Raw genomic sequence first — 27950 nt, 5'->3', positions numbered from 1 at the left:
TTACAAAGGGTATCCAGGTATTAGTCGGGGCCCTCTTTTCAACGGGAAGGGCACGACGGTCAATGCGCCCGAGTCCAGATCAAGATGGACCTGCAGCTAGAGGTCCAAGAGACCACGCGCTGGGACAGGTCTTCGTCCAATAAGACAAGTGATGATTCACAGATCCGGTCATGTAACGGCGTGGTTCCTCAGTTGGGTGCTGGGCAACATGCCATGGGGGTAATGCGAGGGGTTGACACGGGGTCGGCTGCAAGTCTCTTGGCCTGTAAGATTGCAGCAATTACTCAGCCTGTGGGAAACGTCGAGCGATTCTGCAGCACAATCCAGAAAGGTCGCCAGAGCTTCGTGTGTCGATGATGAAATATGGAATCGTTCATTCGTGGATGATGACGGCGTGTTGGCGCGAGCTGCCTAGCTCAAGACGGCTCGGCCCTGTGCGTAGGGCTATCTGTGACCTGTGCGTATGTCGGGCGTGTGACAACTCCCGGTGCGACGGTAGACTGACAAGGAGATACCGGAGATGAGGAGCGCTGCAGAATAAAGATATGGATTGTTGGTAATCTACCACTGCTTGTCTCTTTGTATGGGCGTATATGCGTGTGTGTGCGTACCTATGTGCGTGTGTGTCCGCTGGCTGAAGAGCTTTATCAGAAGCGCAGACTAGACAAGCTACCGCGCTTGCAGCACACAAAGGAAACGACCAAGAGACTCCCCCGCCCACCCCGAGCGGATCCTGATGTGGCTGACGGGGGGCAGCGTCAGGTGTGCTGGTCGCTTTGGGCGACTTACACACAAGTTCCTGGTCACCATCCGTAAGCTTGAATGGTTATGACTTATGAGATATTCATCCCACGCTCCTTTCCAGGTTTGTGGCAGGATGGACAGGTTTGAGGCCAGGCATCGGCCCTCCAAATCACTGAAAGGGAGGACCCAGATGACGGGGGGCATTTCCGGCGCTTATGGCGTCATGGCTTAATAGAGCTCGCCGCGCTGCCCGAGGGCGAAACGCCGCTCTTTGCTACGATTTAAGCTTCGACGGCCCGTTCAGTGCTCTCTGGCTGCCTCAACCTGGACAGCGTTTACTCGGATGTGTAACGTAAGACCGGAAGTCTGCAGACACGACTACCGCTGCAGTGGCGAGCCTGCACGGCATGCCGATGGCCGGCAGCCTTATCCGATCTTGTGGTCAGGCAAAGCTCTTGACAGCTGCTGTGCACTACGGAACCCGTTGTTCGACATGCATCCCCGTCCGCATTTGAATCAAGCGGGAGCCATGTTGCCGCTTCCGAGGAACTGGTTCTGGCGGGAAAAACGGGTTTCAAGCTTGGCCGGCCGGCGGCCGTCTCCGGTCAGAAAGGTCGAAGCCTCATGGCTTGTAGCTGCTCATGTCTCACGCTTCACTACCAATAACCCACGACGGAACTTCCAACGTCGGATGAAGGCACGCCAGGCTCGGATTAAACATGTGCTGGGGTTCTGCAGAGATGCACAAGCATGGCGCGAGATCTGACGGCGCATCCAGAACAGGCCAGTTTCCCCCAGACGCCACGCCATGATCCGCGTCGATGCTCGGCCATGTTCGCGGCTGCTGGCCGATCTCGTCTGACTGCCGGACAACGGTTTCTACAAGCGGCAAACTCTCCGGGCACTTGCCTCTGGAATTCATCAAGAGGGCGGTACGGAGGGCGGTGGCGCGGGGCTCTTTTGGGGAACCACTCAACCACCATATCACTGGTGACTGGCCGAGACGACAAGATGGTGGTGGGAAGAAGGCATCTGGCTGGTCAGATTTTGCCCACACATAGTGGTTTTATCTGGATCGCTTCGTCTGGTGTGGTATCCACAGGTAGGCATGAGCCGACGGGATGGTATGTACCGTGATCAGGAAGCATATGTTATTAATTAGGTTCGTTCCATATGCGCGCTGAGGCAAGTCGGAGCAACAAGCTGCAATAGTGGCCTAGCATGTTTGTGTCTCGATCTTTGGATGCGACAGATGGATTTGGAGAAAGACCCTGGCCAAACATAGGCGCCAGAAAGAGAGGCCAGTGGAGAAAGAGTCGCCATCTGGCCGTGGGGTCACTGCCAGTTTGTCACAGGTTTGCAGTCGTGTCACGTCCCTGGCCCGTCTGCGCGGAGGGGCGATGTATCGCTGCAAGAGCCAAAGACGCGAAGTGTGGCCCAGATGTGGGGGTAGACTGAGTCGAAGGCAGTACGTAATTCGGCATCGGAAAAGAACGGCCAGTGCCTTTGAAGACCGGATTAGAGGGAAAGGAGATATCCCACTCAGGGCCTACAAGAAGGTCTAAAGAGGCCAGCGCTGAAGTGAGTACGCGTCCATCGATGGTGAGGACAGGGTGAGGCAGTCTCGAGAATGCGGTCAAAAACTGGCGGTGGTCAGCATACTGATCTTGGGAATGTCCTGGGAGGCAATGGTTGGGGTTCAGGTTCGAAAGAGTCAGAAGGAGCCGGTCAGACGTCACAGGAGGCTGTCTGGATTCTGCAGTCTGCAGCTTGGTGGGCATCCAGCGTCCAGGTCCCAGCGGCGATGCCCCAATACCCGTCGTATCCCTCCTTCGGAAACATGGCGACTCGGTGGGCTAGGGGATGGGACGGACACTTGGATGATGTCGGTGGATGTCGCCAGCGCGTCGTGGTGGATGGATTGGACGGGCCCAGGGAAGAGAAAGTGTGGGTGGATAGGTGGATGAATGCCGCAGGACACGGCGAAAGGAAGTCCAGGTTGACTACCTACTCGACTATGGACTGGATGGTATTCCCGGGTGCGAGAGAGGCGGCGGGATTGAGCCATACCCGGTGGTTCTTGGTCGGCAGTCAGCGGTGTTTGTGGTATTGAAGAAATGAGGTTGGAACCTTGGTATTCCGCATACCTCAAGATGGCGAGAGTCTGTCTGAGTGAGGAGTAGCTGCTCTGGTGCAGAGTGAAAGCGAGGCATAATGACTAAGTGCAAAGTTGTTTATGCAGTGTGCGTGCGAGATGCCCCGTCAGGCTGGGGAATACCTAAGATACCTATCCGTACGAATACTCCGTACTCCTGGCGTATTCCGTACCTTACCTACCTACACAAGAATAAGAACAAGAACAAGAAGGCACAATCATGCAGAACTGCTGAATAGACTAAGGTGCCTGGTGAATGCTGCGGGCGAGTTTCGGCAGGCGGGCGGGTGGGAATCCATGTGAAGAGATTTTCCCACCTTCCCTGTCTTGACACTTCTTGCCCGGTTCAGACGATTTCGGAGGGACATCCCAGAGTGACTTCCTGCTTTTCCAGTTCCCACCCAAGGTACTCCGTAGCACGGTAGGCATCTTCTCTGGTTTGGCGAGTGCTCCTGCTGGCTACTGCTGCTCCTGCTCGGGGTTGCTTGTTGTCGGGTCCCCGTTTGCCCCGACGGCACTTTCCCATTCGCAGCCAACTGCAGTCGGGTAAGGTACGACTCGCAAGTCTGCACCTGCGGGCCTGCTCAGATTCGTGGTGACCTCGGATGGGTGAGGTAACGTATCCAAGTTAAGGTACATGTGCATCCGGCGTGCCATGGAACGCCAACCTCGTGCTCATGCCCATGCCGCTTGTCGAATTTTTCTTCAGGTGCCGTTCCCCTGCCTGCCTGTCACTGTCTGCCTGCCCGCTGCCCCCTCCCTGCGTCCGTCGTTTCTTGTCATTGTCACTGCCCTAGGTACTTTGGAGAGGTAGTTTACTGTGTACGGATACATACCAGGTAGTCGACGGATACCCGTGCTTAATTTACCACTCACAGATGCAGGAAAAGGCTGTGGATGATCGCCAGTGGGTGCGTGGTGGGTTTGACGCTAAATATGCCATGGAGTTCGCGGATTCCTCATCCATGGGGTGGCTCTTAAGTCCCGTCCTGGCAGGGAAAAAGCCTCGTCAGGACCAGGGCTTAGGTTCATCGAGGGTCGGACGGGGGCCATCGTGGCATCGTCACTGGGCCCAATACAGCAGGTACGTACGCCTTACCTAATTAGACCCGGATCTTATCAGATTTAGATAATCAGATCATCAGATAACTCGGGCAAAATGATGCCAACCGCGCAAAAAATTCCCGCAAAACCAGCAAAACCGCACAACCACCTACCTTACACTCAGCACACCCACCCAATGTGCCAATCTTGAATGAGGTGGTCCCGTCCCAGGCTAAAAACCCCACTGCCGCAAACTCCGACGAGGCGACATATCCTCGGTTGACTGCTCTCAGCCATTCGTCTTTGTCTTCCCCTTCCTCTCGATTTTATTTTTCTTTTTTTTCCCCCCGTTTCCAATTCTCTGTGCGGCTCATTGGCATATCGTGCCACAAATTTAATACACCTCCCAGCCGCTGCAAAGCCATGAATCACCTCAACGCTCGCCAATGGATCCGGGGGGCTCTTGCGAGAAACCTCCAGTGTTTCCCCATATTCCCATCGCCCACGTTGTCGCCCGCAAATCTGGCTGTCCAGAGCTGCCCAATCTCCGCCTCGACTCCGGTCTCCGGCCCGCATTCTTCATGATACGCCGGGACAGGATGTTGCCTTCCCGCTTCGCTTACCCGTACTTGACATTGTGCACTACATCCTGAAAGAGGCAAATTGATAGTCCTCTAGCAAACTAGCTAGGTACCACCATGCTGTGGGTGGCTGTCTCCCTCAAGAACAGAGTCTTCACGTTAATGGTAGTGGCTGTAAGTCACTGCATGCTGTGTGGCATGGATAGCTCTAGGAGAGAGAGGTACGTACTGCAACGGATTCTTTCCACATCTTGTCAGATTAGATCCATCACCAAGTGCGTCTTGGAAGGGAGGCAAAGTACCTCATCCTGCATAATGCCAGGGCTCACACTACTGCGAGTGTGAGTATCCATTCATTCATTCACTCTCTCCTCTGCGCTAAGGCAAGGTCCTCTCCCAATACTACGCAACGGGCTTATGGATGCATTCTAATAGCCTCGTACTCTGTACAAGTACGCATCTCCAGTCCTCGGGGTTGATGCCGACACACCCTCCGGGGCCCAGCAATGGCACACCTTGGAACCTCAATCCCGAGGTCTTCTCGTGAACCCCCCGGTCTCACTGCCCGCTCTCGGAGCAAAGCTTTGCACCATCTCAATCGCCCGACTCATGTTTTCTTGGTGATCCTGCCGCCTCCACAGCGCGCATTGGATCGCATGTGCCCCGGTTTTTCCACATTCCACAACCCGTCAAGTCTCTGGGTGACCATCTGCGACACAACCTGCATCTTGGCTCCCTTCTTTTCGAGCTTCGAGACTTGTTCGACAGACGCGCCGCAGCCCTGTGGTACAGATCAATTGAATGAACAAGAAGCTGGTTTGCAAAAGAATACCTTGAGTAGGGAAGAACTTTTGACAATGGTACGCCGTTCTTGCCTACCTAGGATGGTCCTCCAACTTGTAACAGTTTCGCGCATAAGGTGACTTCCGGGGCACCTAAAGTTGATTATCCTTTCTTTCATGTTCCATTCCCAAAAAAAGAGAAGCCTCCACCGATACATGAGTTTCCATTATTCTACCTTACCTCAGTGCAAGGAGGGATAGAACAGACCAGGCAGGTAAGGTAAGGTAAGGTAACGTATACGTACTCAGTAGACACTTCCAAATAAAACAACTAAAAGTTCCAGGTTTTGCGTGTACGAATACGTAGGCACACGTACCTGAGGCATGCAGCTAGAAAAGACACAGGTACCGTGGAGGTACGTATGGAAGGTTCGCGACGTCAGGAAGGCGGCGTAGGCCCGTTCTTAGCCTCCCTCCCTCCTACCTGGGACGGCCTTGAACCGAAGGAAGGAAGGAGGGACCTGAGAGATTTGATCTTATCAGATCCGAAGATAACCCCGAAATCGCATCATGACCCCTCCCCCGACTCCACTTGGTCGTGCAAACTGTTCATCATCGATTTTTTTCTCTCCTCTTGACCTGTCATCGTCTCACCCCTCCCTCCCTGTTCACTAACGCATTTTTTTTTGTATGTACTTCGTCCCCTTCGCTTCCCACATCTTCGTCTCTCCTGCATCTAGGTCCCCCGTCCGATTTCTGCATCGCGACCAATTTGGAGTGGGTCTTACTGGCACCATCGATCTGCAACATCTAGGAAAGCGTCGCCGACAAGTTTCTCGTAAACCGACGGCTTTGGCCTGGCCTACTGCACGGAGCATGGCTACTATGCCCGTGAAGTTTCTTCAAGCCACGCATCGATGTCATCGCCCTTGTCCGGCGGCTTCTAGTCTCAACGGCCAGTGCCCGAGCAACCCAAGTACTTCACCGACGTGAAGCATTCCAGTACACGAAAGAGACTCGAGACAATATCATAACAAGAGAGACAACAAATACTATATGACGAACAGACAAGCTCTCGGCGAGGCGAGGACTCGAAAAAGTCCCAGATACCAGGAATTACGGTTGAAATCGGACAGGAGAAAAGCATCGATCGATACTTTGATTGCCTCAGACAAGCATCAGCTGAGCCTTTCCAGGGTCCAGTCAACGTCGTTGTCATCCCCGCGTTGGGAAAACTGTTCGTTCGTCAGGTCGTCTATGGTCCATCGTCGTCGCTAGGCGCTCGCTTTAACGCTCAACCCGTCGTCAGGCCTTCAATCGCTTCGGTATTTTCATTCTAGCTTCTGTGCCTCCGGTCCATCCCTCCCGTCCGCTCCACTCCTGTGGCCCGGCACATGCAAACGAGCCAGCGACGCCAAGGCGTGCGACCGCCGCTCGCCGCCGCTGATGCTGGACACCATCTCAGACGGATTGGTTCAATGATTATGGGGTCCTGTTCTTCATTCCTTTTTCCGTCCTCGTGCAATCGACAATGCAGTGCTGCTCTCGACCTTACCTTAATCTTCTCCGTCAACCGAAGCGCATTTCCCACTCTTGTCTGTGTGTACATACATACAACCCTTCATTGCACCCATCCATCATCCACTCGCCCACTCAAGAAGTTCCTCCATTCACCAAAGGACCACTTACACCACCTATGTACGGACACAAAGTACCATGGACATGAACTTGGCATGGGTTCCAGTCTGCGAGACCCAGACCAAGACCCAGGACCCAGACCCTCCCAGGGCATCCCTTACTAGCGAGCCCATCTCTGGAGTCAGCCCGTTGCGACTCTGTCCCTGGCCCCAACCCCTGGATGTGGAAAGGCGTCCGTTGTGGATGGCTTCTTGCTTTGAGCCGAGCTGGCGCTTCACTCTATGCGCCCACGAGGTACGCCAATACCTATGGCAACCACCTATACTACTCCGTACCGTCACTACCCACGGCATTCTGCGCAGCTCTTCTCCCAAGAGAGATGGGCCAGCCAGGGTCCTGTCCTGTCCTCTATAGGCTTTCTCCGGCAGAATGACAGGATCGCGGCATCGACGTTGCCCCATTCGCGCGAAGAACCGAATGTTGCAATTTGAGTAGGCTCCTCCAAATACGTCTAGTCCCTAGCCTCTGGGGCGTGTAACCAAACGATAATGTACAGAGTACGGATACCCCCTACCCAGTCCCAATCTCCATCTGCTCGTTCGTGAGCTCCGAGGCGTGGGTCCAGCGGTCCAGCTTCGAACTTGTCGGTCGATCACGCCGCCTCAATGGGACGCGGGCATCCATCGACGTCTGCCCGTTTTGCATATTAGCCCCTCGGTGCCCCTCCTCTCCTTCCCATGCGTCTCTTGATTCTTCTTCACCAGCTCCCATATCTCTCCTCAAGCTTTCTCTCAACCGCCCATTCAACCGGTGGCCCAGCTTCATTATACCCAAAGGCTTCAACCAGATACGCCACTCTTTGAGAGTCGATGACGAACAGTGTGGCTTGAGACTACTTTGGATCAATCACAAGGAAAAAGCCAGGATTAGACGAAAAAAAAAAGTTCTAACCACACCCCAAAATACCCCGCGTAGTTTCGCACCCGCATCCCACTTTTACACCGGGCTTTTATTCAAACCGTCTCAAAATCGAAAAGTAACGCCCTCAAGGTCAGTTGATGTGCTCCCACTCTTCCGAAAGAGTGAGATTTCAAAGGTCATGAAGCTGATGGTTTTAAAGCCCCTGCTCTTCCCGCTCAGTTGCATTGTCACTGGCACATTGATCGACCCATTCGCTCGTCAAATAATACCCCCAGCCGCTGTTTGCGACTTGTCTATATACCCAGCACACGCATACTTACACCAAACCACGTAATTTGAAATCCCCACCACCACCACTACCTATCACCATGTCTCCTCATTGCGACTCGCCGACCAACGGCTCCGATGCCGGCAGCGGCTTTTCTTCCTACAATGGTAACGGCAATGGCTACGCCAACGGCAACGGAGCCGCCTACCAGAACGGCAACGGTGTGAATGGCCACCAGAACGGTGCCTCCCGCATCCAAAAGTCCCAGTACCTCCAGCCCACCGACCACAGCGATATCCACGACCTCATCTGCGTTGGCTTCGGCCCCGCCAGTTTGTCTGTTGCTGTCTCCATGCACGACTTCCAGGAGGCCGGCCGCCAGCTCACTCCCGGCTCAGCTGCCGCCAAGGTGCTCTTCCTCGAGAAGCAGCCGGCCTTCGCATGGCACCCGGGCATGCTTCTTTCCGGCGCCCGCATGCAAATCTCCTTCATCAAGGACATGGCCTCCCTGCGCAACCCTCGTTCTCAGTTCACCTTCCTCAACTACCTCCACAGCAACGACCGCCTAGTTGAGTTCACCAACCTGGACACTTTCCTGCCCGCCCGCGCCGAGTACGAGGACTACCTGCGCTGGTGTGCTCGCCACTTTGACGATGTTGTTGAGTACGGCCGTGAGGTTGTCTCCGTCTCCCCCGACCCTCAGACTGCTGGCAGCATCAAGACCTGGACCGTCAAGTCCCGCAACATCAAGACCGGCCAGGTCAGCTCCTACCAGACCCGCAACGTCCTGATCGCCAACGGCGGCCAGCCGCGCATCCCCAAGGTCATGCCCGCCAACCACCCGAAGATCATCCACTCCTCTCAGTACGCTCAGCTCGTGCCGCAGCTTCTCAAGGATAACTCGAGACCCTACAGAGTCGCCGTCATCGGTGCCGGCCAGTCTGCTGCCGAGATCTTCCGCGACGTCCAGCGCGCGTACCCTAACGCCAAGACGTGGATGGTGATGCGCTCCGAGTTCCTCAAGCCCGCTGACGACTCGCCGTTTGTCAACTCCATTTTCAACCCCTCTTACGTCGACGAGCTGTACCCCAAGTCTCAAAGCTACCGCCGCTCTCTCATCAAGGAGGCCAAGGCGACCAATTACGGCGTCGTGAGACTCCAGCTCATCGAGGCCCTGTACGAGATGCTTTACCACCAGAAGCGCACCCTCGGCTACGACGAGCGCAAGTGGCCCCACCGTATGCTCTTCGGCCGTGACATCACTCAGGTCACCGAGAGCAAGGAGACCGACCGCCTGCAGATCCACGTCCGCCGCCTCGAGGACGCCGCCGGCGACAGCCTTGAGGATGGCTTCGTCAACCAGCTGCCCGGTGACGAGGTCCTCGACGTCGATCTGATTGTTGCGGCGACTGGATACCAGCGCAACGCCCACATCGACATGCTCCGCGACAGCTGGAACCTGCTTCCTGAGATCACCCCCGCCGGCAATGCCAGCGAGCGCGAGCTTGTTGATGGATGGGAAATTGCCGGCCCTGACGCGACCTCGGGATCGAGGAAGCTTGAGGTTGGACGCGACTACCGTGTGCGATATGCCCCTGGCGCTGTGGCGCCTGATGCTGGTGTTTTCTTGCAGGGATGCTGCGAAGCGACCCACGGAGTAAGTTGAACCCCGCCAACTCATTTTTCCCTCATCACCCCACTACATCTGGGACATTGTGACTGACGAGCTTCCTCCCAACAGCTGAGTGATACCCTTTTGTCAATTCTCGCCGTGAGATCGGCCGAGGTTGTCGACTCCATCTTCCCCTCTGCTCCGAGGGCCAAGACCGTTTCCAACTAGACGTGATTTTTAACGACTTTATTCTTATTAGAGAGAGGGATGGGAAAGACATTTCATGAGTCTCTTTTGGATTGGTCATTGGCATGGGACATGTGTACCTGATGACATCTCTTTGTGTATGTGCCCTTGGGCAGGGTTCTTTCTCAACATCTCTTCGGAACTTGTGTTGAAGAACTAAAAAAAGACATGGCGCGGAGTTATATCTGTTTTTGATTTTTCAAACGAATTCCATTATACCTGCTTCAATAAATCTTCAACTCTTTTTTTTTTTCTCTCTCGAGACATCACTGATCCCCATCGAGAGAAACTGTTCTTACATTTATGCGATATCTGGCTCTTGTTTATATGATGGTTTATATGGAATAGTTATTACTGTACAATTGCGCGTCGTTGTGTTCAACCCAAGCCACAAGTTCTTCATATATCGGGCCATCCTCCGTCGTCATGGGATATAATAATACATGGCTTGGGCCGGGCGGGAAGGTTTGATGCTGAGATTGTTGAGAGTATGATGTGGATGGCGTGTTGATGCTGCTGCTAACGTTCGTTACGTCGTCCGACGTTAGGCCAGGGGTAGAAGGACCTCCACTGACACCACCAGCGCGGGCGGTATAGACAGCTTGGCTGTCCAGTCGCAACCGCTGAACTATAGACTGGAGGTCTTTCAGGACGGTAGCGCAGTCCCGAGCGTAGTTGCTTTCTGTCTTGGCCTCTTCTTCAAAGACGCTGATGGCAAAGTTGACGTTGATGTCGTCGGGCTCCGTGGCTGGCGAGAAGACGAGAAGCTCTTCCAGCATGAGAATAATGGCGGCGTTGAATATGTAGTGCAACCCTGCTTGCAAAAACTTGCGAGTGCCACCGTTGAGACGCATCAGCCAACGAGCGAGGTACAAGTTTCCATGCGCCGCCTTTGAGCAGGAGCTTATGCGGTCTGCGTGGTGTGAGAATTCCCAACGACGGTCTGAGGTGATGTAGCGCTCGGCAAAGGTCTTTTTAACAGCAGCGAAGAAGATGGGGCGGACGACAAGGATGAGAAGCTGCAGATCCGGGAAGACTTTGAGTTAGTACGGGGTTGCGACTGTCCTCTATATTCCCAGACTGGGAGAGGGGTGTCATGAAGTGGAAGGAGGGGGAAACGTATAACCCCATCCTTATTCGGAGACGCAACGCAAGGAGGGAAAGGAAGGCGGTGGGGCAAATCAAGCTTACCTGGTTGTATGCCATATGCAGGAGACAGCATGAGGGATCGCTACTTGGATGAGACGTAGACATTTGCAGGGTGGGCGGCAGTGATGACTGCCAGCTCCCGAGCAACTGCAGCGCTCGGTCGATGTGCCGCGCCGCACCTCCGGGACCACGATCCCAGGGGGCGACTCTATACGTGTTGCAGACAATGTGGCCCGAAATGCGGGCCAGCTCGACGTGGGCTCGAAGGCCGGCTGCAGGGGGTAAAGACCCTGGCTTTTCACTACACGGGGGTTGACCATTGCGTTAGACGAGTGCCTTATTGCTTCGACGGGAATCCATCATCGGAGATCTCCGTCAAGTAAGATGCCAGAGGACTGGGACAGGGAAAGGGAACTTACAGATCATCGCAAGGCAGTGGTAGCCGGATAGCATCGTCCATGATAATGGGAGGACGGCCCATAAGACAGCTCAACCAGCGATCGAGAATATAAAGAGTCCAGAAAACGCGTTTCCCACGCTCATCGACCCAGCCACGGTGGGCGCCGTGCATAATGGATATATGCATGGCATTGCTTACGTAGACGTAGGCTGCATCGCGGCGGTTCATCTCGATAAGGTAGAAGCCCATCAGTGCTAGAACAGCAACGTCGCTGATGGTATACCGGGTGATATCGAGAGGGTTACCTAGGAGAAGGCGGGCGCGGGCGAAGTAAATCTGGCTCAAATCTTTTGGGACCAGCATCGAACTCGCCGTGGTATTCGCTTGACAGGCGACGGCAAAGGCGGTATGGTAGAATGCAAGATGACGATAGTTGTCGGAGACGACCTGTTGAGAGGTCCCGGACGGAAACACCTCGGGCTTCACGTCGCCAGACACGGTGGGCGCTGGCGGTGGTTGGCTGAGATCGCCCCACCAGTAGATGCCGCCGCACGGGAATTCGCTGTTGCCGTCTTGGATGAAGTTTCGGAGGTCGGCAAGCATACCAGCCATTTCGTCCCGAGAAGGCAGTGAAAGAGGGTCCACGTTCGACTCAACCTCAATCGGACGAGAGTCGTATGTCTGATAACTGCCAAGGGAAGAAAGAAATGTCAAACCGTTAGTTGGCGTCGGTGACAGCCACTGCGGGTTGTAAGCAAGTGGCAAGACGGTGGACATGAACTCCTTGAGGTAGTCAAGGAATGTTGCGCCAGAGGTCTCGCCAAGAAAACGGGCTCTTCCATCCTGGTCGTGCAGTGTGCGTCCATCGGCGGTCTCAGCGACAATCTCGTTACTGGCTTCCCCGTAAGAATCATGGGGCTCTGGGGGTGTAAGGGACGGAGCCGAGCCGGCACGAGACCCCTTCACGTCGACATCCTGTTGCAACAGTTGCCGTCTCGCAACGTCGTCGGGTACGGCAATCTGCAGAGCCCGTTCTGCAATCTCAAGCTTCCTCCTCAGATCATCTAGATCGTTCCGAGCCACGGAGACTTTCTCGATCACGGTGGGATACTGGCATTCTCGTGATGAGCTGCGGCATTGGCGGCACGGTCTCTCACCGGAGCATTTGATGCGGCGGACATTGCAGCTATTGCACCTGTGGAAGAAGTTCAGTACGTTGATTGTAGGGTAAACATGAGACAGCGATGAGAGTAACATGTGCTGGGTAAGAAATGCTGCTTAACGGAGGGAACTTGGTTGGTAGGAAAGAAGGACGAATGTATACAGCGAATCAAAGGCTAAGAACATTACACGATGAAGATATTAGTAATTCCATAAGCGACTTACGCTGTTGCAACACGCTTCCGTTGCTCTGGCGCTACCTTGTGCCGTCGCGGGTTGACAGGCAAACGAGATGCACGGCTGGAGTTTTCAATTTGTTCTGGCTGCTGCTGCTGCATCCTGGTTCTGCGGGAGAGTGAGGCCGCATATCACCGCTCCGCCGGACCTCAAGTTCGGAGTTGGATATGAGAGGCGAAATGTGCGAAGTGCGGTATTGCAGGCTAGTGAGGTTTTGGTGAGGTGTCGCCGTCGGTCAAGGATGAAAGGTAGGCTTGTCGTCGGTGATGGTGATGGTGACGGTGACGGACACGGCGATGGATCTGGACCGGTTGGTAGCTCAGTGTACCCCGGGAATCGGTAGCCAGGCAGCGGCAGATATGTCCCGTCCGAGTTCGAGACTTCCGGTGGGATTGGAGAGTGGGCGCCAAGGCCTTGGAGGCGAAGGGAATCAAGGGAGTGACGCTTAAGGGGGTGAGACTTGTTGGTCTATGGTGTGCGTGCTAGATGGTTTGATAGTGGGCGGCTGTATCCGAAGTGCGTTTGCGGGTGAAGGTCAAGGCACTAGGTCGACATTCTTTGGTCCTTGGGGATTCTTTTCAGGCGGACGTTGGCGACCAGAAGCAGTTGAACCGGATTGATGTGTGGAACGTTAGATTTACTCGCTGGGAAGATGTCCCGGAAGGATGTTGACATGGACATGGCGTGGAGAATGGAGATTTTTGAACAGCCGTTGTGGTCGCGAGACGAGGAAAAGGGTCCAGTGGTGGTCCGGGAAGGGAGGACGAGCCTGAGGAGGTGGAGGGGAGGGGAGGGTGGTAGCATTTTGGGGACCGGAAGTGGCTCCGAGTTAGTCATTTGCATGTGACGATGCCCACTTCCTTAACAGCATCGTTCCCTGCGCGACCTTCCAAAGACCTTGTAGCTTCCCAAAGCCCCAGGGATGCGCTGAGCGGGTGCGTGCCTACCCGACCAGGTCATGGAAGGTCAAGCAAACACCGACCAAACCAACCTGGCGGGTAATGAATTATTAAGGTAAGGCGCCATAATTAGTTGCCTTCCTTCCTGGGCGCCGCACACTCACAGACTTCACAGTCCACTCGCCCACTCACACAATCACTCACTCACTCACTCACTCGCACACTTACTCACCCTTACTTTCACTCCCATGCCCATGCTCACTCGTTCTCACACTCACACGCAATCCACGGGTCCATCATCGAGCTGAAGCAGAAAAACTGCGAGGAAAGGCACACTCTAGCGACCCCTTCCTCCCCTCCCCTCCCCACCCCTCTCAAGCGCTGCTGTGAGGTGCGCTTGACGACGAACCTGCAAGTCTCCCTGCTTAAATCACACATCTGGGTAGTCACAAGTGATTGCCATGCTGTACACGCGCGCGTTGACGGAGCATCTCTTCCCCTCCTCTTTTCTCCTCCTGGGCTCCTCCTCCTCCCCGGTCATGTTTCGACCCCCAAGGATTCGGGGACCGTTGATCATTGATTCGAACCCCTGACAACCGGCCTGGGCTGTGTGCCTAACGTACCCGGGGCCTTAGCTTGCCCTGCCCCGAGACGAGAGAAGAGGGCGAGGAGGACACTTCATGTCCAAGCCTTGCTGTGCCTTGCTAAGCCTACTTAACGGTAGATTCTGTGCTGCAATAATCCCAACCGTTCACTGTCCAGTACGGTACCCCGAGTCCAGCCGCCAGTAAACATGGATCGGAAGCCCCAAAAACGGCTTAGGAGGGCGCCACTAACGTCCCGTCTTACGTCGCCATTGACACGTTTCACGGCCCACGCGGGAGACGGGAGGCGGGAGGCGGGATGAGCTTGGGGCACATCTTCGCCGATGGCCAAATCAACTCCCGTCCGTTGCTCATCTCGATTCTCATCCCAGGCGTGCCAGGTTATTCACTATACATCCAAGATATTCATTTTAATCAACTCACATCTCATCTACATACCCGTCGTATCCACGTCCCATACCCTGCCTCTCAAAAACATGCACCTGCAGATACTCAGCGGCTACCATACCCCGACAAACTTGCCAGGAATCCTCGCTTAGGCACGGATAGACCACTTAATTGACCTGTCAGAGACGTCCAACCTGCACAATCGTGACCTCGGCCGATTGCTTTCGGATCGGTGGAGAAATATGCCCACCAAGCCCCAGACACACCGCGATGATTGTCGCTGCAACTTTTTCATACCGGCCAGTCTCACTTATTAGGTCTCACACGGCTCGCAGTGAAAGGGAAGAAATACCTAGATATGCACAAATTGACATGCAGCCTCACGGTTCACTACCTACGAGCTAGGCGCTCACTGCCCTCCTAATTTGGTCCACGCGCCGGGGTATTCACTCATTGCGGCGGAACGGCTCGTCTTGGCGCTCCATCCCTGTGTTCCTCTTATGGCCTTCGCCCGGAGAAGTTTGCGTCTTTCATGCCTCAATATTTCACCAAGCACCCGGGGTCTTTCCTACGCCAGCCACTCATCCCACTGCCTTGCCTCTTAGGCTCATGTTTTTGAGCCACATGATTCAAATCGTAGCTGAGAGTCTGGTGATGGCGATTTAAACTTCATTAGACTTGTCCCACTCAACCCATAGGTCAACGACGACTTCCACCCGCCGTGGAGGTCGTTGAGAATGCCTCAACGAATCGGCATAGCAAATCTTTCATTCTGTGAAGCGCCCCCACGGTCAGATGAAGGGCCAACGGAATAGCTTGTTGGTTTGCAATCTCCTCTTGTGGCACATTTCCCGCCGGTTACCCTGCAGCGTCTACAAATACCAACACGACTGACGGGGGCCGAAGCTTTCGTCGCGCGTGGCCCCCAGATGATTGTCTCTGTCCTCAGGCAAGCGCAAGTCAGACGCCACTTCACGTTGCTATTCTATCACATTAGAGCTGGTGAGTCCTAGCTCATGTCCGACCAGCGTGGTGAGAGCTCATCTCCTCGTATCGCCGGTCGTGGAATTTTTTCCCGTGATTGCTGATGATCCTGGTTCGGCTTCGTCCGACACCACCATGCTCGTACGGAGTACATTCTTCATAAGATAAGTATGTAATCACGTTGCCCGGGGTCCCAGTAGCGCCTTGATAAACATAAACTTTGGAAAAGTTGGTCATGTGCGGAGGGAGCTCCGGTCCGCGAACCCTTTGGCATAAAGCCGACCTCTCTCCAGGGAAGGGGTGTCACAGACATGAGTATGAAGAACTTCTCTCGCATATTACGTACAGAGAACTCGATCTAATTTATGAGATTCTGCCAGCACTAATTGTTATGACGGCTGCCTCACTCATTGCGCGTTCCCTTTGGTCGCGGATCGGCCGATTCATCAGATTCGAGACAATCGGCTTGCCCGTCAGAACAGCCATGTCCGCTATTTGCAATTGCGCCAGCCTTGCACTGCCAGCAGCACCGCTAAATGCAATCTATGTGTGCTCTGGTCTTTGTTCAATACGCATCTTAGGCTTATTGAGGCAGCGACTGCATTGTTCGAGCCTCAGCCGATACGAACCTCACTGCCACGTTGCTCAGTAATGAGCGTTTGGGGCCCCCTGCCAATGCATCAAGGCCGGCACCCGATCCAAATACCTTCCTAGGCACCGGCTGCTGTCTACTTGGCATGCGGTTCTTAAGGCTGAACGTCACATGCAGCTGGTCGCGCCAGGACTGATGCTCACATGAGCAACGCCAGAAGTGGCGGTCACGGCCCGGTCGGATAAGAGGCCCCTCGCGGCTTCCTTCTATCGTCAGCTGTTCTCTCACGGTTTTGCATTGAGTTCACTACAAGAACACTATCTAGATAATCTGGGATTTGGTGGCCATTGGGTTTCCTATGAGTTCCAAAGCATCCTTTTCTCCGAGGCTGGTGAAATCGGCCATCTCATGTCTTGAGCGAAAGGTCTCAAGGTTCATCGGTCACCTCTCAGGGTCCCATTTCGTTGGGTCTCAAAGCATTGCCAATCTTTCCAGACATTATCAATTCAGAAACGAAGGGGTTTGTCAATCGGGGGTGTACCCTTCGGAGCTTACCTGGAAGTGAATGCCAACGAGTCTGCACCCGTCAGCGACTGGAACTCGTGATGATCGCCTTCTGACAATTTCGAGTTCATCTAAAGGATCAGAAGGTGCATTCGACTCACTTCCGTACTTTCTGGCGGCAATCGCCGAGGCCTCATACGGCCTACCATCACCTGTCTTGTCCGCTGTGCCCTTCTCTCATCGCTAAGCCCAAACTTCACGATCTAACTGACGAATGTGACTACTTAGAAGGTGTCACAAGAATGAGATGATTCCATAGATAGCCATTCTTGATTCCAAGTATCGAGTCAAAGTCTATGAACTTGAGTATCGTATGGCCCTCGTAGAGGTCTTAATAAAGTGAGTGAGATGTCGCTTGAGTAGGCTGGGGCTCCATGATCTTGCCCTGAGCATCGTAAATAACACGCAGCTAATTAGTGAACATTGACCACTCTTTGCGTCTCTTTACCTCACACACGCCTATGCCATAGAAATAACACCATTCACTGTCGATGCGGACCAAGGGTCAATTCTCGCTCAGCTGGGACCCCGCGTGAAAAAGTATGGAACTGTGCTGCCGGCTGTCACCAGCTGCGATTCTTGCCATGTTTTCCTCCTCGTGATGACCTCATTCTCTTGGTCACGTCCTACCAGTACAAGCTTCACATGAGGTCCGCAACAGCCGCAGAAGGCCACTTGTGAAGCAGATTTTCTCTCATAAGACAGACTTCATCTGATGGAACCATCAAAAAAGACCATGGTTCGCCGCGCAGTCGTCTCATCCTTTATCTTCAAGTTCCCGCCCAATCGGGGGCCGCAGGTCGCTCTGTTCCGGAGAAGTGACAGCGTGCGAACTTATCCGTGAGCTCATGCCCCAACCTTCACAGATACAGGTTGCGATGACGCTTGTATATCTATGCGACTGACTAGAATTCTGAAGCAATCATCTCGCGCCGGTATCGGGCAGCATAGAGCAGGACGACCCCTCACCCCTGGATGCTGCCTGGAGAGAGATCCGCGAAGAGACAACGCTTACGCCTGCGACCTTAACGTTACTCCGCCAGGGAAAGGATTACGTCTTCGCCGACAAGAGGATTGGCCGCGAGTGGACTATCCATCCCTTCGCCTTCCGCCTCAAGTCCCACGAGGATGAGTCCCGCATTCAGATCGATTGGGAGCATAAGGGGTTCCAGTGGTTCGACCCCCACGAGGTCCGCGACGTCGATGAATTTGGTGGCGTGCCGCGACTTGCCGAGAGTCTTAGACGCATCTGGTTCGAGATTGAACTCGGCGAGAGGAGAGGAAAGCTTCTAAGTGAGGGGCTGCTCGCGTTGCAGAAGGATCACCAAAGCGGAGCGCGGCAGCTGGCGGGCAAGGCGCTTCAGGTTCTTCTTTCCGTAATTGGGGAGAAGGCCAGCGCAGAGAAAGATGGCTCTGTGGAAAAGTGGTGGCGCAATGCTCGTCTCGCCGCTTGGCATCTCTGGAAGAATGGCAGAGAGAGCATGGGAGCCGCAATTCTGAACAACATTGTGCGATCGCTGTCCGTCATAGAGAAGGAGGTACAGCAGGCCAAGGATGCAAACGTCTCCCAGGCCTTCCTTGACTCCGTGACAAAGAAGGTAGGCGATTTTGCAACATCGAGGGACTCTTCTATCGATGGCATCTCGAAGTCCTTTGAGGCTTACTTACGAACACATCACGGCTCCGGTCAGCCCATCCGGATTCTCACGTTATCGTCGAGTTCCACAATCCTCGAGTGTCTTAAGAGGGCTATCGCAGGCCTAGACTCATCATTTGATATCCGCGTACTCGAGTCTCGTCCCTTGTTTGAGGGGGTTTCAATGGCGTCTAGCCTGGTCAACCACCTCCAAGAGTCAGGGCGAAGGGAGAAGAGAGTCAACGTCTCAATCTATACCGACGCCGCCGCCGCAATCGCTAGTAAGGAAGTGGACATGGTTGTCATTGGTGCGGATATCATTGACGGATATGGGACAACGAGCAATAAGACAGGCTCACTACCTGCAATTCTCTCTGCTAAGCACAGCTCACCTCAAGCTAAGGTATTCGTTCTGGCTGAAAGTGAGAAGATTCTGCCGTATGATCCACCTGGTTTCGAAGAGAACGATGTCAATGAGGTCACTGCTTCATGGAAGCACAGCTACTTAGCACAACAGGATACCTCGAAAGCCATCGATAGCTCGCTTGGGGCAGGGTCTGGCGAGGAGATGGCAAAAGCGAATGTCAGGAACGTGTACTTTGAATGGGTACCATCAGGTCTCATCGACGGATACATGCTCGAGGACGGGGAGAAGAGCTCGACTGATATCTCGGACATCGCCGAGCGGATACGCCGCGAAGCAGATGTGTTCTTCTCTGATGTTTAGGTACAACGTGGTTGTTCCGCAACCTATCATGCTCAAAGACCATATATGAACGTCCACTTCTTGTCAGCGTAACGCGTGTTGTCCAGCCGCTCTCTCTCGATCTCATCTGCAGTCTTCTGTCTCATGATTTCCAACTTTCTTCGGTTGACCGCGGCGAGAGTCAATCTATACGAAAGATATCCAAGTAACGAGACTGCAACAAACCCTAGGGTTACGTAAAATGGGATCTTGTAGCCTGGCTTGTAGCGATCGCGGTATAGCTGCGCACCGATGACGCCTGACAGATTCCCGAAACCGTTGAGACCGAGGATAAGGGAGCGTTTTCCGGGTTCTATGTGAGAGAAGTCAGCAATGTTCCCTGATACTCCGCTTGCATCTAGTCGCCTAGCCATCTCCGTTGCTTACCTGGGGTATTCCCGCTCAACCACGCGACTGTTAATGGAGCAGCAACGTAACTACCGAGAAGAAGAACGCATAGCGCAGCGTACTTCCCGCCGTTCGATTCGACAGTAACGGTAGCTACCAGGCCTACGACGGCAATGACGATGCCCCCCAAGATGTGATAACCTCGTTCCTTGCTTGAAAGATATCAGATCCAAACATGGCCCTATCGAGGCTTCTAGGGACCTACCGATAATCGGAGCTGAGGGTAAAGAGGTATAATCCAAGCGCACCACACGCGTATGGAGGAACAGACATCTGCACAATCTCTGTTAGTCTTTCTGTACGCTCTTGTATCTTAGGATTACTCCCCTTCTTACCAAATTTGCTTGAATTGATGAATATCCCAACCCTTGCACAACTAGTGGTAGAAAGACGGAGAAAGCCTGCCCGGGGACGCTGGCGCAAATGTTGAATACCAGAACATACCAAAACTTCCAATCTCTCACAGTCTCAATGAAGTCCCGTTGGGTCAGACGATCTGTCTCTACTCCATGGGCGTCATAGGCATGCTCGGTAAATGAAACGCTGTCGGCTTTGATCCTATCTGCAGCAAAGCGTCGTTCTTCATGGGTCAGAAACCATGCCGAGCCGGGACCTGCCGGAAGGAAGACCCAGGCGATGAGACCAAAAAGAATCGTCAGCGTCCCTTCGATGATGAAGAGGTATTGCCAATTTTTCAGAGGTCCATCTCTGAGGTGGAAAACACCGTATGCTGTCCCCATGTCAGCATTCTTCCAAGGGTACGAATGCATGTCTGATGTTCGCGGGTTTACCAATTGCCCCGGAAAATGCGCCAGCCACAGCATATTGTCCGTAGAATAAGCCAACTCTCACAGCAAGATCGTATCGGCAGTAAAAGAAAGAGAGGTAAGCGACTGCAGTCGGGTAGAAGCCAGCTTCGAAGGCGCCTATCAGGAGGCGAGTGGCGATCAAAGAACCTGAAGAACAGATTAAGCTCAGAGAACGTGCAAGACTCTTTGAAGAGAACGTACCTCTGCCCCTGATGAAGGCCTGACAGATGGTCACGAATCCCCATCCAAGCTTTGTGGGGGGTCAGCATGGATTCATTTATCTTGTTGGCGTGGCGCTTGGACAAAACCTCCTTACCATCATAATCGGGATCCAGTATTTAGCCCCAAGCCATCGGCCAACAGCCGCAGAGGGAGGCTGAAACAAAACGAAAGTAATGAAAAACAAAGACACGGCGAGGTTTAGATCGTCCGGCGCGGCGCCAATGTCGTTTGTAAATCCTGCTTCAGCTGTTAGTATTGTACGATATCGATGAACTTAGGCACACAGCTAGCCAAGCGTAAAGTATTCGTGACCTTGGGTTTGAGCGTTTCCCACGTTGCCCCTATCCAGACCGTTGAATAGGTACAACAGAGACAACAGCGGGAGAAGAGCAATGTCTAATTTTCTGTTCACTCGCCGGTCCATCGCAGTCTTGTCGACACTGTGGACGTCATCATTTCCGTCGTGGTCTCGCAAAGGTTTAGCCACTGAGATGGATGATCTGGAGGCTACCCCCTCAGTTTCGGCGCTCTGCGATTGGCGGTTGATTTTCATTTTTTCCCCTTCCTTTTCAAAATTTTCCCGGCGTGTTGGTCCTTGTCTTCCGAGGAATTGGTCTAGCAACTTGCTTTGGAAACCCCGGCATCCGGCATTGCGCTTCGACTTTCTTATATGGAGCGCTCTCATCGATAATCTGGCCGGTAAAAGTGCCGATCTGGCACGGTGAAGCTAGTTTGGCAGATTCTGAGCCTCATTAGTCTGTTCTGGTATGATTGAGCGATGATTTGCTGCCATGGTAGTAGGCACAGGTGGCAGCTGCAGTCATTCACTTCCGCTCCGGCCGTAAATTAGGGGCCAATAAGCTTGACCAGCAAGTAAATACACGAATGGTAGAAAGTGGGTGGTGCCATTGACAAAAGAAGAGTAATCCAGGTCAGTGTATGCCGTTGGCGTTGACGTTATCTTATTTTTTCTTCGTCTTGAGTGGAGGGAATGTGAGCGATTCTAGGAGTGGAATGGGGGCCTCCTTGTCCACCACGCTTGTCAACTCCGGGTTCCGGTCTCCCGCATCGCGTCAGTCGATGCCCGCTTTCCGAAGTTGACGGCCAGCCCTCTCTATTCTTCATACAGCACTTATCATCCCACCAATCTCCTTGACCCTGTCATCTTTGATCTACCAAGGATCTTAGCTCTTGCACGAGGCGGCCAGGTGTGTTTTCGGCCCCCAGCGGCACCTAGCGAGGACTGGAACCAGAACCCCAGCTCCGAAAGAGGGCATTAGGTTCACAGGATGTTTTCACTTCGGACTCTCAACGGGCTAGGCCCAGACCGTTCTAGGGATAGTGGGACAGAGAGCGAGGGGAACCCAGGAAAAGGCAACGATGGATACTTTGGTAAGTGGAGGATCACATCAGTTCAAAATTTGGCATTCATGGGTCAGGGTAGTGCTGGGACAGAGCGGGAGTTTCTTGGTTTAATAACTCAAAGTTCGACTGGTTGAGATGAAGATAGGGGATGGGAGGGGTAGCGGGGATATTTCGATCAATAAATTCATTCAGAAGGAAGGATGATCCGCACCTAGCCGTCATACACAGGGGCTCGTTGGTTCTAGTGGGCAGTGGACTGGCTCGAGATATGGAAAGTTTCCAGGGTCACAATTCGATGCGTGGGCACAAGAAGTCAGGTGGTATCATCTGTATGCATGCTGAGCGGCATGCGGGCATGTCTAGACAAGCGGACCCAACCCACACACGAGCTGACAGTGCTAATGTGCAGCACAAGATCCATTGCGGTGCCGACGGCCTGGGTCTAGAGGAACTTGGTGTGATGTCGCACAGAGACGGTCAGCCCTGTTCTCTGTCCCAGATCCTAGCTTGTCGATTGGCGCTGCTCTGGAGTGTCTCACTCATATTTCCTAGGCTTGGTGGCTTCGTCTAGCTAACGATCTAAGCCAAGTGCCAAGGGAGGCATTGTCTCCTCCAGGCTAAAAGCGAAACGCGTTTTCGTCCCTCCCGGGTGAGGTACCCAGGTCATTTGATTTCACGATGGAATTAAGGTAGGAAAAAACTGGAATGCTTCGGAGGTCTCAGGATCAACACGCTAGTCACTTGACAGACTCCCTTGGGTCTTTCTCTGCAATATCTGACCCGATACGCAGCCGCGTTGCGGAGAGCATGCTTTCAGCTCAGCTATGAGAGGGAGCCACGGGTACCGGCCCCGGATCTCGACTAATCTCGCTCAAACACCCTGCGTTCATTCTTCTGGACCGAGGTAAAAGTGTGGTCAAAGAGTCGAGTTCTTAACTTCTTTCATCCAGGCTGACAAAAGGGCGCAAAGAGCAGTCTCATTTTGAACAACATGAATCTCCATGCTGATTGCGTCAAGGTTCTTGTTCTTCTTCTTTTCCGTTCCTCAGAGAATCATTACTATCTTTTCAAGCCAAGTCGTATGATCCGTCTTTTAAGTCGCGTTGGTTGAGTAACACACGTGTCATAAAGTCCACCCCGTCAACGATCCACGCGGTATGTATAGAGTATTGATCTCTCCTCGAATAACATTCATCAACCCCTGAGAGAAGTCCTCCCCTTGTCCAAAAAAGCGAGAGCGCCCCATGTTCGGAAGGCCGGGTCTTGTTGGTTGGGGCTGTTGGAACTGTGTAACCTCGGCCTCCTGGACGTAATGCACCGGGATGTCGGGGTTGTTCCGATACCCTGACAAGACGGAGACAAAATCCTGTTTTGGCAGGATGGCAGACACGAGAGTCGTTCCTGTTGGTTTTCCATGTACATTGACGCACTATCTTTCTTGGTTACTTCAGCAAGAACCAAGTATCCCCCATCGTGTGTTCCCATTTTTGGATCTGTAGGTCCAGTTCTTTTTTATTGTGATTTTTTGCGGCTTGCGCGGCGTAACACGTACAGACCTCAAGATAGTGCCTTGGTCATACAGCCATGACGCATATCATCAAGTTAAAATCTACTTATCTGTTGAAAGACGGGCCACCCCTTCACATTATGTTTCCCAGGTTTTGCACATCATGTCGCAAGCGCTTTTCTCCCATTCTTACCATCTCTTACGTGTGCCCTTTTGCGTGGCTTGGTCCACCCAGCCTACGCTGTCCACAATATCAGCGGATTGACGTCGTAACAAAGGCTGGCTCCTTCCATAATCGGAATCTCAACATATTTCTATTCCAGAGAAACTAGCTTGGCATTGAGCGAAATCAAGTCCCAGAAATACATGGGTTCTCTGAGCTAATGGCCAGTAATTTGCGCTTGGAAGGTGCTTAGGGTTGTGAGAAACACTCTTCCGGATCGAAACTGAGCACTCAGCCCGTGGCCTCCCCGAATTTCAGCGCGCTGCCTTTTTACACCTCTGTCCGCCATTCGAGAAAGGTTTTGTTGTTTCAATTTGCCTCTACCCTTTTACCTTCACTTCAGCTTTGAGAAATCTCTTTTCTGGCCAAGAGAAGACGAAATAGAAGAATCGCTCATCATGATGAAGTCAGATTGATTTAATTCAATGTGGTCTTTAATACAGCGATGTTGTAGTAGCTCTACGTACAAGCTGGTCTAATTTCAACTTGGCCTCTGTGGTGCATCCCTTCTTGTCTCTTCTGGATTGGTTATTTGGGCAGCTCCGCAACAAGGTCCACGAGGCACTTTCTAGCAGAGACAAAAGTCCTGATTCTTCGTGTGCCCTTTGTTTGGCCCGTACTTACAACATCTTTGGTGATTCCTGCCTCGAATGATTCTTGGCGTATCTCGATACGGTTCTATGATGACAAGAAAATATACGATTGAGCGGCGCATCGACTTGAAAGTCCTCTTGCCTCAAATACATCCCGTTGCCTCCCAATGTTTTCACAGAAAACTGCACCTGGGCTCCTGCCCGGACCCCAACTCGACCAAAGGCACTAACTATGTATTGGCACACCAGTTTGCGTCAATTTAGGGCACCTCTTCTCCTTTTTCTCTCTCCCCTGATCCATGTTCTTTTTACTTTGCCTCGCCGTTGTAGCGTCACATTCAAAAAGTTACTGTGATGCCCTACTTTGGACAATGACTCTTTGGAGAAATACTCGCTCTCATTTTCCCCGAGGGGGCATTCGAAGATGAAAACTCTTGTTCTTGGAGGCTAGGCTTCCGTCTATTAAGTTTACGTTCAAGGGGTTCCCGATGAGGCGAGAGCAACGAAGTTCTAGGACTTCGGCCTCCCACTGTGACTTCCCAGATTCGGCATGCCGGCCACCTGAGTGCTCCAAGCACCGCCGAGAGATCGAACAGACACTCGGTTTTGTCTTCGACGGTCATTCGAGACCATTGAATCTTCGTGCAGCTTTCCAAAGTTGACTGAAAGTTATGCAAAAGTTGAATCAGGAGAGACCCCTCACGCCTTCGGTAATTTCAAAATTGTTCAGATTTGTTGAAATACTCAAGTTTGCCATTCCATCCACGATTATGGCCGTAGGCGACAAAACACATCAACTTCCAGGCACTCTGATAATCCGATATTAGATGTCGACAAGTCGATTAAAGAGCCTCATGCCTTGTTTTTTTGTTTGACAGTTGCTCTACGGGGTGAAGTTTTACGTCCTCAGCCCTTGAGGGGATCATTCTATTCAATTGGTAGAAGGATGATTTTCCCAACTTCAATTAGGCTTCCGTTGTAACTACCCTCGTTTTGCTTTCAAATATTGAGTATCTCAGATGTTTTTGTGTGGGTGTTTTCAGATGTTAATGAAATCCGCCTAGTTGTAGCATTATGACAATTGGGCAAGAACTTCTCCTTGCAACAGTCCCGATCATCACCAAGTGAGGCATGATGCAGTTGGAAGGAAGGTATAGCGTGCATTGCTGTACTCCAAGCTGCACCATGTCCCGGTGTCTTGGATAGGAAACTGTATATCGCAAAGTTCTTCAAAGACTTGATGTGCTAAATGATCTCGAGCCCTCTGTTGTAGATGCTCATTGCGGTTGGAATCGACGATCATCCTCGAAAGGAACATACTTACCAGCATCTTTCAATTGAAGTCTATTCAACGGCGCGTGTCACGGTACCAGCAACTTGTAAACATCCAAAAGCCGCGCATTTCATTCTCATACCGTGCCTAGCGACGCTTCCCAGTCGTTTCTGACACGACTATCTTCATTGTACATTACCCAAAGCTTTAGCCACATCGGTCTAAGTGGATTGGTGGTCTGTTACCTTAGAGCATTCCCATAGACAAGGGCTATGCCACCATTTACATAATCTGTGATACCAGAAAGGTCTTGTTCAGATTCCATGTGATCCCACAAGGCAACAGCGTAAGGCCGAGAAGGTTGAAGGTAGCGTTAGGAGTTGAAGACTTGTAGTCACAAGATAGTCGGCCATTTCCAAAGGCAACTTCTGGCATGTGGTATGCATACTCTCTGTCAAGATAAAGACATTCGAAACGCCAGTCCTTTGCTTTCTCGCCAACTACAAAAAAAAGTTCGCTTCGGTAGCTCGTCCGATCGCCACCATGAGTCAACCTGCTGCGACCGATGTGGAACGTTTATCCTAGATAGGTTTCTCATAACTCATAAACCGTCAGTTCAGCCATTCAAATCTTCGGGTCCGAGTCCGATGAGCCCCGGCTTCCGCTGTTGCGACCATGGGACCGTTTCCTGAGCTTGTGTTCCTCGACAACCACCACGGCCGGTTGGCGGCTGCGACGGCTCTCGCTGATGACCGAGACGAAGATCCATGTAATGCCAAATACGGCAGCGAGAATGGCGTAGGCGATCTTGAACTCTTTGGGAGAGTTAGAGATGTATAGGCCAAGACCGCCGTTGATGATGCCGAGCGGAATGAGGAGGCGGCCAATGATCAGGTGGACGTGTGACCAGATTTGACGGATGCCGTACCTCTTGAATTGAACATGATGGATGTAGCCGAAAATGGGTTGAAAGAAGAAGATGGCCAGGAGGACAAGGCCGATAATTGGGTGGAAGTTAATCGTGCTGATCTCATACTAACGGGATGTATTAGCGGGAAACCCTCGGGATATTTGACGCAGAGCGGATTGTAATTTACCAAACTTGTCCCACCAAATGTGACTTGCTGCGTCAACTTGATACCCAGTGCGGCAGCAGCGATGTAGAGAACGAAGCCGGCCATCTGGATGAGACCGTGGATAAGCCAGCTGAAGCGTCCGGGAATGATCCTCATGGCGATCGAGCCGATGGGAAACACGATGACGAAGGCGATTGTTCCTAATATGCCGTGGATTCTTCTTGTGTGCATCGCCTCCTGAATGTTGAAGCCGACAAAATTGTTGAAGTTTCCTCCGAAACCGTTGCCGCCGTTGCCATTTCCAAACCCATTTCCATTGCCGTTGCCGTTGCCGTTGCCATTGCCAGGGAAATTTCCGGGAAATTGTTGCGCTACTACCATCGAAGCTGAGTCCCTCGTCAGTTATGTTCGTCTAGACGAATAACTATTCGCTACTTACCCAAGGCGATGACGCCAAATACTGTGAGTGTTATTGCGCCCATGATGTGTGTAATTGCGCTGACGTATTGGTTCGAAAAGCAGACACTCGGAACACCAAAGTCTGCGAAACGAACAGAGGAATGGCTTATACTAAAAGACACGAGGCCGGGCCCTCAAGGAAAAGTCCAAGGGCGGCTGTCATTCAGGACACTAATTGACATGGCATTATGCTCCATCGCCTGGTGCTTCGTCTGACAACGGAGTGCGCTTGGGGATGTGCGAGCACGGTCAGCCTGCTGTGACCGAGATGACCGACGTGGCCGACGAGCCAATGGGCGCGCCGCCGATTTTCAGTCGATCCTACGCACGAACACACCAGATGGTGTCATTAGTGCCGTGGCAGGAACAGCGAGAGGTATCAATCCGAACTGATTACCCACGAGTCTCAAAGTATGTTTCTGCTCGCGGTAAAAAGGGATGGTGGAGCAGGGAATGACGCTGAAGTGTGGCTGGGTGATCAAGCAACTAGATCATGGTGTTTCGACCGCAGACCGCAGGCAGCACGTTCCTACGATGACTGCGCTGACTGTATTGTGAAGCATCAGGAGCAGGAAGGAGTAAAGAGTTTCAACTCAACCCATGGATGATGGTTCCGTCCAAGACTGTTGGTCTGCATCCGTTGGGAGGTCTGCATGACGCGTCTG

General features: G+C 52.8%; 11 protein-coding genes across 11 annotated transcripts; 4 read left to right on the top strand and 7 right to left on the bottom strand.

The window, feature by feature from the left end:
- Positions 1-2479: 2479 nt before the first annotated feature.
- Positions 2480-2812, bottom strand: CPAR01_06342 (uncharacterized protein; the record flags this gene model as incomplete). The annotated part of the gene is made up of 1 exon (XM_060490615.1): positions 2480-2812. One exon carries the CDS (start codon positions 2810-2812, stop codon positions 2480-2482), a length of 333 nt encoding a protein of 110 aa, XP_060349489.1.
- Positions 2813-3139: 327 nt separating this feature from the next.
- On the bottom strand, positions 3140-3328 carry CPAR01_06341 (uncharacterized protein; the record flags this gene model as incomplete). The annotated part of the gene is made up of 1 exon (XM_060490614.1): positions 3140-3328. The coding sequence occupies one exon, from the start codon at positions 3326-3328 to the stop codon at positions 3140-3142; it is 189 nt and encodes a 62-aa protein (XP_060349488.1).
- A 30-nt stretch (positions 3329-3358) lies between these two features.
- Positions 3359-3556, bottom strand: CPAR01_06340 (uncharacterized protein; the record flags this gene model as incomplete). The annotated part of the gene is made up of 1 exon (XM_060490613.1): positions 3359-3556. One exon carries the CDS (start codon positions 3554-3556, stop codon positions 3359-3361), a length of 198 nt encoding a protein of 65 aa, XP_060349487.1.
- A 1085-nt stretch (positions 3557-4641) lies between these two features.
- On the top strand, positions 4642-5148 carry CPAR01_06339 (uncharacterized protein; the record flags this gene model as incomplete). Its single annotated transcript, XM_060490612.1, has 3 exons — positions 4642-4698; positions 4788-4865; positions 4960-5148. The coding sequence occupies 3 exons, from the start codon at positions 4642-4644 to the stop codon at positions 5146-5148; spliced, it is 324 nt and encodes a 107-aa protein (XP_060349486.1).
- A 1222-nt stretch (positions 5149-6370) lies between these two features.
- On the top strand, positions 6371-6646 carry CPAR01_06338 (uncharacterized protein; the record flags this gene model as incomplete). Its single annotated transcript, XM_060490611.1, has 1 exon — positions 6371-6646. A coding segment is annotated over one exon (276 nt), but the record flags the coding sequence as incomplete, so codon positions are not given.
- A 281-nt stretch (positions 6647-6927) lies between these two features.
- On the bottom strand, positions 6928-7297 carry CPAR01_06337 (uncharacterized protein; the record flags this gene model as incomplete). Its single annotated transcript, XM_060490610.1, has 2 exons — positions 6928-7000; positions 7035-7297. 2 exons carry the CDS (start codon positions 7295-7297, stop codon positions 6928-6930), a joined length of 336 nt encoding a protein of 111 aa, XP_060349484.1.
- A 936-nt stretch (positions 7298-8233) lies between these two features.
- Positions 8234-9973, top strand: CPAR01_06336 (L-ornithine 5-monooxygenase; the record flags this gene model as incomplete). Its single annotated transcript, XM_060490609.1, has 2 exons — positions 8234-9790; positions 9875-9973. The coding sequence occupies 2 exons, from the start codon at positions 8234-8236 to the stop codon at positions 9971-9973; spliced, it is 1656 nt and encodes a 551-aa protein (XP_060349483.1).
- A 353-nt stretch (positions 9974-10326) lies between these two features.
- Positions 10327-13039, bottom strand: CPAR01_06335 (fungal specific transcription factor domain-containing protein; the record flags this gene model as incomplete). The annotated part of the gene is made up of 4 exons (XM_060490608.1): positions 10327-11010; positions 11183-11441; positions 11560-12735; positions 12927-13039. 4 exons carry the CDS (start codon positions 13037-13039, stop codon positions 10327-10329), a joined length of 2232 nt encoding a protein of 743 aa, XP_060349482.1.
- Positions 13040-17684: 4645 nt separating this feature from the next.
- On the top strand, positions 17685-19332 carry CPAR01_06334 (NUDIX domain-containing protein; the record flags this gene model as incomplete). Its single annotated transcript, XM_060490607.1, has 2 exons — positions 17685-17809; positions 17889-19332. 2 exons carry the CDS (start codon positions 17685-17687, stop codon positions 19330-19332), a joined length of 1569 nt encoding a protein of 522 aa, XP_060349481.1.
- Positions 19333-19364: 32 nt separating this feature from the next.
- On the bottom strand, positions 19365-21342 carry CPAR01_06333 (major facilitator superfamily transporter; the record flags this gene model as incomplete). Its single annotated transcript, XM_060490606.1, has 8 exons — positions 19365-19663; positions 19738-19910; positions 19964-20031; positions 20094-20488; positions 20550-20714; positions 20769-20817; positions 20884-21035; positions 21102-21342. The coding sequence occupies 8 exons, from the start codon at positions 21340-21342 to the stop codon at positions 19365-19367; spliced, it is 1542 nt and encodes a 513-aa protein (XP_060349480.1).
- Positions 21343-26374: 5032 nt separating this feature from the next.
- CPAR01_06332 (uncharacterized protein) lies at positions 26375-27308 on the bottom strand (the record flags this gene model as incomplete). Its single annotated transcript, XM_060490605.1, has 3 exons — positions 26375-26785; positions 26848-27212; positions 27266-27308. 3 exons carry the CDS (start codon positions 27306-27308, stop codon positions 26375-26377), a joined length of 819 nt encoding a protein of 272 aa, XP_060349479.1.
- Between the last annotated feature and the right edge of the window lie 642 nt (positions 27309-27950).

This window comes from Colletotrichum paranaense, assembly GCF_030867605.1.
Source record: "Colletotrichum paranaense strain IMI 384185 chromosome Unknown Scaffold_5.1, whole genome shotgun sequence".
Lineage (NCBI taxonomy): Eukaryota > Fungi > Ascomycota > Sordariomycetes > Glomerellales > Glomerellaceae > Colletotrichum > Colletotrichum paranaense.
Note: the sequence above shows the minus strand (reverse complement) of the source record. Positions and strands in the feature narration are given on the sequence as shown.